We start from the raw sequence: 6557 nt of genomic DNA, 5'->3' as shown, positions 1-6557 counted from the left end.
AAGGACATCATGATATCACTTTCGTATTTTTATGCTTATATTAAATATAGATATTTTAGATTAGCCACCAGAGGGAGATTTCATTGACTTTGTGCAATTACTTGCTTTGCTCTTAATAATTGCTAGAAGAAGCTATCAGACAGGCAGAGAGTACATTTTTTCAACGACTTGCACTGCAACCATTATGTAGCACCGCAAAGTCAAAAATAGAACCTGCATATCAGGGGCGTAACTAGAAAGCACAGAGCCCCATAGCAAAATTTTGTATGGGGCCCCGTGATTGCTAGTTATGCTACTTGCAGAGCCCACCGGAGAGTGACCCTGCAGAGCCCACCATAGACTCTCTATATTGGGCTCTGCAGGGTCTGAGATCTCTTACCTGTCAGCGCTGTCCGCCTCTGTGGTCGCCGGGCCGCGACTCCTGTTCCGTCCCTGGGCCCCGCCGCCTCTGCTATCGACGGGCCCAGCCTCCTCTTACATCACTGGTCCCACCTACTCTTAGGTCGCTGGCCAGTGATGTAAGAGGAGGCGGGGTTGCTCTTAGGCGGGCCCCGCTTCCTCCTTCTTTCCGAACACCGCTCTCATCTGCCGCAGCAGCTGGCTGTCACTGACATAGCTCCGCAGTGGCTTTGAGGGGAAATGCGCCGCAGCCGCTGCTGAGCTGTGTCAGTGACAGCCAGCACCTTACATGCCATAGCGACCCAGGCCCCCTGTGCCCGGACCCCATAGCGGCCGCCTGGGTCGCTATGGCGATTGTTACGCCACTGCTGCATATGTAATGAGCAGATATGATTGACCCTCATTACATATATGTATTATCACAAATTTTTACATCAAAACACATTTTTTAGATGTTTCTTTCAGAAGATTTGATGGTTATTGATAAGTTGCAAAATGTACCACTGGGTAGTAATAATTCAGCAAAGTTTCTGTATAATACCTGAAAAGAGTTATCTATATATCTCCTAAAATACTGTATTGTAATACTTTTAGCTGTCCAGGTATTAAAACAATTGTGTAAATGGTCTGGAGCATCTTTTACTACCTTTGTATCTGTAAACAGGACCAGGTATGTGTTTTAAATTATTTATTTCTCTTTTTAAATACTGTAATTGTATCTGACAATTATGGTTTTAAACAGGTGAACACTGTACCTTACCTTAAGGGTGCAGTGGAATCTGCAGGCTGTAGGCTTATATTGTCACCAAAACTTTTCAGCCAGCATGTCAGGTTTTGGCATCACCAAAACCTTTCAGCCTGCCTGTGATCAAGTGTCAGCTAACTGGTTTGCGGTCATCAGTGGAGACCACAGCTGTCAGTGACAGCCAGGTTTAAGAACCAACAGCCACGCATATTATCAGCTGGTGGCTCTCAATAAGAAGATGTTTCTTAACATTTCCTCAGCAATGGGCATCATGCTTGGGAAATCCCCAACAATTGTGGGTGAGGATGCATTAATATGCTTTTTCTCCCCTGATAGGAGAATACAAGAATCTAAAAAAGATGTTTCTAAGGAAACTGTGCTGCTGATACGAAACTGCCATTGGTGCTATTACCATTGAAGGTATTTTTTAAATGTTCAAGCATATTAGGATTACTGCTTCCATTTTTACTTTATAAACATAAATCTAATACATGGTACTCCCATGACAATGGTGTCCTAAAGCATTATGAGTTTTGTGTTAATTTCAGACAGTTTCTTTCTGTTTAAAACTTCTCAACTTCCATCTGAACAGATTAGTCAAGGATGGGGTTAGGGGAGCATGATTCATTCTTACAACCTATTTAGGTATATGTGTAAGTTTGAGCTGAAACTATTGGCATATGTTAATTAACTGTTTTTAACAAAGAGGCTAAGAGCAGCTTGATGAAATGTGATTAAAAAAAACCTAAAGCTCCACTTGCTGGATGGAGATGCAATTCTGAAATATGCAATACAGATGTTCCTCACTTACCGACTTACCTGTTTTGCGACCACTCGCACTTACGACGGACCGCCGATCGACCTCCGACCTTCCGCGTCAGCGTCAGTGCGACGGGTCGCCGGCGGGAGTGACATCCCCCGATCTTCACTGCAGGTCTCGGTAAGTATTTCCATTGCCGGATGTACAGTACACTGTTCGGTACTGTACATCGGCAACGCTATACAGTACTGTACTAATGCAGTATAGTACTGTATAGAGTTCCTCACTTAACGACCAATCCGTTTAACGACCTGGTCGTAGGAACGGAACTCGGTCGTTAAGTGAGGAATACCTGTATTTAATATTTACCTAAATTAAAATATAATTATAAAATGTATACAAAGCACTATGCATTCACTGTAAAGAGTCAGTCCACCATAATATATGTCATATCATATGATATTTCTGGCTTCTTATATCGAAGACTCAGTGGTATAGAAAGAGCTACCACTATCTACCATTCACTCCTTACTGCTGTTGTGTTTCATAACTTGATTATGGTGACATACTTCCAAATTATAGTCTAAACTGAAATATCATTTTTTACTTGACTGGACCATTACTGTTCTGATTACACATAAAAATACAAGAACATTGTCTCACCGATATTTCCTTTCCCATTCCGATTTGGCTAAGATTTGGCTTCAAGCCTGCTCCTACTTGCCATATAATCGCTTCTGCTGGCTGGCTTTTAAATGGCCATTCTCTGGCATGTAACTCGTACCAAATAGTTCTGTGGGTAAAAGAAATATCAGTGTTATCCTACCTTAGGCTCATGCCACCATCAGTATTTGTATTCCGTCTTGATTCCATACAGGCTCATAAAAATACTATAGATTATGCCCAGAGCAACTAGTCGGGGACAGATATTAGACATGATGGATAAAGCTTATGCCACACTATTATTTTTATTTATATACAATAATATATATGTAAATATCTTCTGTGTGTTCAGAGCTGTAAGTAAAATGAAGTTTGCTTTTGTATACTTGGGGAAAAATATGCCTTAGAGCTCACCAAATTATACATACAGTACACATATCACCAAAGTAAAACAAATAAAGGAAATTACATTGTTATTCCAAACATGTTACAAACAACAAGGTGTGGCATTCATTGTGTGTCTGTTTTTGTTTTCTTTGTGCTTTGAAAGCTATTATCACAACTCCAGTCAACTGTAAACATTGATTTGTTTACTTTTAACCTGTCTGCAGTCTCTACTGTATAGTGCCAGGACTACAGACAAATAAGAAGGCATCTGTTCCACACTGTAGATTTACTTAACCCCTTCATGACTGAGGCCCTTTTTTCATTTTTTGCACCCATGTTATATTCCACATTTTAGGCCTGAAAATGACTTAAAACCCCGCAACATTATATATTTTCTGAATGCCAAGACCCTATAGAATAAAATGGTGGTAGTTGCAAATTTTTATGTTGCGCAATATTAGCGCAACTCCTTATTAAACCCCAACATTTAGTGAAAAATGTAATTTAATGCCCCATTATGCAATCATGTGTAAAGCAAATTATTATTTATTTCACATGATAATACCAATCATTTCTAAAAATCATCACAAAATAAAGTAAGCAGCCTCAGCATAAATTTAGCTAAGCCCTCCCCAGTCCTCTATCACATGTGCTTCCAGTCATCTAGACACAGGGATCCTTGATGCCTTTTCTGTCCTCAGTCAGGCTTAGCAGACATGTTACTCCCAGCTTACAAAATTAAAGTAAACAAAGCTATGATAACGGCCTGTGATCACAGCTCTGAATGCACAGGGAAAGAATAGGAAGGGGTAAGAAATTAGATTTGCAAAGTTGCTTAGAACTCTACTTACCCAAGTGCAAATACATCTGAGTTCTTTGAAAATGGAAGCTTATCCTCCTCTGTGTCAGGAGACAACTGCCGTATTATTTCTGGAGCCAAATGACAAAGCCAACCATTTTGGATCCGAAGCTTGTCTTCTCTCCTGGTCAATAAACACAACGGATAAGATTGGCATTTTTGTTTAAATAAACATTTAATCAAGGTTGTTAATTTTTTTTTGATTTAGCTTTTTTGTCTTTGACTAAACATAAAACAAATGAAGAAAATAACAGCTGCAACTAAGTGTCCATTTAATAAACCATAATTAAGCCTGCTTTATCACAGTTTGTCTTTTCTCCATACATCACAGTGATAATTTATCACCGCTGGAGAAAATTTTAAGCCTGTTTGCATGGCTAATTTATCACTGTGATATACCCTGATAAGCATCAGTGAAATATCACTGTCTGGGTTATTCACAAAAGGGTGAAGAGTTTGGAGAAGACAGGAGAAGTGAACAATCTAGGACAACAGAACTGATTTGGAAAGATTCTCCAATTCAGCTCACTTTCCAGTTCAGCTATGTTGTCCTTGATTGGTCACTTCTCCTGCCTTCTCCAAACTCTTCACCCTTTTGTGAATAACCCTGTGTGATATCAGAAGAAAAGGTTGGAGAGAAGCACGGGGAAGGCTTTTCAAGGATGCATGCAAATATTCCTGGGAGGAAACTTATGATCCTTATAAACATGGTCATATGTTATTCCTCCCTCATACGTGAATTAAAACTAAAAACACATAGAAACCGCTATTGAAGTATTATCTGTATTATAGAAAACTCCCTCAACAGCAGTATTATTATAATAAAGCTTATGAGAGACAATTTTTTTAACAATTAACAAAATATCTCTTTTTTTTTATTGCAAACAATTATGTATTAACATTTGTGGCCATAAAACTAAGGACACATTGACACCAGGTGCGTTGAGTTGCATTGATCAGCTAGATCAACATAGGCTTAATGCAAGGACCCTGAGAAAACAACTGTCCCTTGTGCGATTTGTTCACACTATACAAGTGTGTTGATGTGTTTTGCATTAAAATGCAGCATTTTTAAGCAACACAATGCACAAAAACATGTTATAACACTGGCGATATTTTATGAACATGCCTGCAAAAAAAACAAAAAAAAAACCTTACAGGTAATAGCTGAACAATTATATGAGAGACAAACACAATATGCAAGGGCAGAACAATATGTTCTCCTCCTAGACACATGATATGCAATGCTTCTTCAATTTTATTCTCTTTGGTGCTGAATGAATTCTGTATACCATGGCCAATGGAATCAGCACCCAGCAGTCGTCAGGTCACGATGACCTCTGTGCTCTACTATTACGCAAATCATGCTAGTAGATTAATGAGGCTTCCTACAACTAATAAAACATTATGCTGACATTAGGTTTGTTTAATTTATTTGCCAATAGTGACTCTAGACAGCAAGTTATATCACAAATTGGTTAACTGTAAAAGCTGTAATTAGGGGGAGGCTGATTGTGGCTATACAGATTTAAAATTAGGACCAGGTAATAGAATTCTGTGAATTACAATTAAAGAGTACTTCTAATGCTTTTTTAAACAATATTACTTGACTTGTAGAGTCTGCATAAACACTTACAGGTTTATTCACAAAAGGGTGAGGAGTTTGGAGAAGGCAGGAGAAGTGAACAATCTAGGCCAAAACATATGATTTGAAAAAATTCTCCAATTCAGCTCACTTTCCAGTTCAGCTATGATGTCCTAGATTGTTCACTTCTCCTGCCTTCTCCAAACTCTTCACCTTTTGTGAATAACCCTGTTAATTTCTATAAAGGTTAAATAATCGGTACCATCCTAAAGAAAAAAAGTCAAATAAAATTAGGACATACTTCCTATTTATTACATCATCCTTAATTATTATTGTATTTAGTAAACCGCACTAGCTATACAAGAACACATTTTGGCCATTTGTGTTAAGTGGCTGGATTGCTTCAACAATAACTGAACGTTAGTGATTAGCTCTGTACTTTTTCCCTATATGAGCTATGTTTTTCCAAAGGTTGAATAAAACCTGACTTAATGAGCCATCCAACTCAACAAGGGGATCTAGGCTGATTACATCAACTCTATGAGCCATTTACACAGCAACTAGAACTATGTGTAATGCTTGATAATACAAATGGTCATGTTGTGCTGTCATTTGGACCAAGTGTTTCCGCATTCTGGTATGTTCCTTTCACCATCAATGTAGTGCCTGCCAGTATTCATAGGGCCATTAAAAAGGTAATAGATATGAAATGATCTTCTTTTTACTCACTTATTAATATGCAATCATTATGTAATATTCATTGGGGCTACTTTGTTCTGAGTATAAACTTACTTACCTAAGGGCACTGTTATCAAATATTTCCTGCACATACAAGAGTGCGTAACACACAAAGAGCAGGGGTCAGGAGTGCATATCACACAAAGTGCAGGGGTCATCAGTGTGTAACACAGAGTGCAGGGGCAGGTGTGTGTAACACACAGAGTACAGGGGGAAGGACTGCATATGAGACTGAGTGAAGGGGTCAGGAGTATATAATACACAGAGTGCAGGGGTCAGAAGTGTGTACTACAGAAAGTGACAAGATCAAGAGGTCAGGAGCATGCACCGCACAGAGTACAGGGGTCAGACTTGCTAATGCATAGAGTGCAGGGGTCAGGCATACATAACATACAGGGTGCAGGGGTCAGCAGGGCCGGAT

General features: G+C 39.1%; 1 protein-coding gene across 1 annotated transcript in view; it reads right to left on the bottom strand.

The window, feature by feature from the left end:
• Window positions 1-6557, bottom strand: part of KSR2 (kinase suppressor of ras 2) — a 340057-nt gene that overhangs the window by 2348 nt on the left and 331152 nt on the right. Inside the window, exons 17-18 of the mRNA XM_018554273.1 lie at window positions 3806-3937; window positions 2568-2697 (exon numbers count right to left, since the gene is read on the bottom strand). Coding sequence (XP_018409775.1) covers window positions 2568-2697; window positions 3806-3937 — 262 coding nt within the window. The remainder of the gene's footprint in view (window positions 1-2567; window positions 2698-3805; window positions 3938-6557) is intronic.

This window comes from Nanorana parkeri, unplaced genomic scaffold (genome assembly GCF_000935625.1).
Source record: "Nanorana parkeri isolate BGI_ZX_2015 unplaced genomic scaffold, ASM93562v1 scaffold152, whole genome shotgun sequence".
Lineage (NCBI taxonomy): Eukaryota > Metazoa > Chordata > Amphibia > Anura > Dicroglossidae > Nanorana > Nanorana parkeri.
This window is presented reverse-complemented; position numbering and strand designations above follow the sequence as displayed.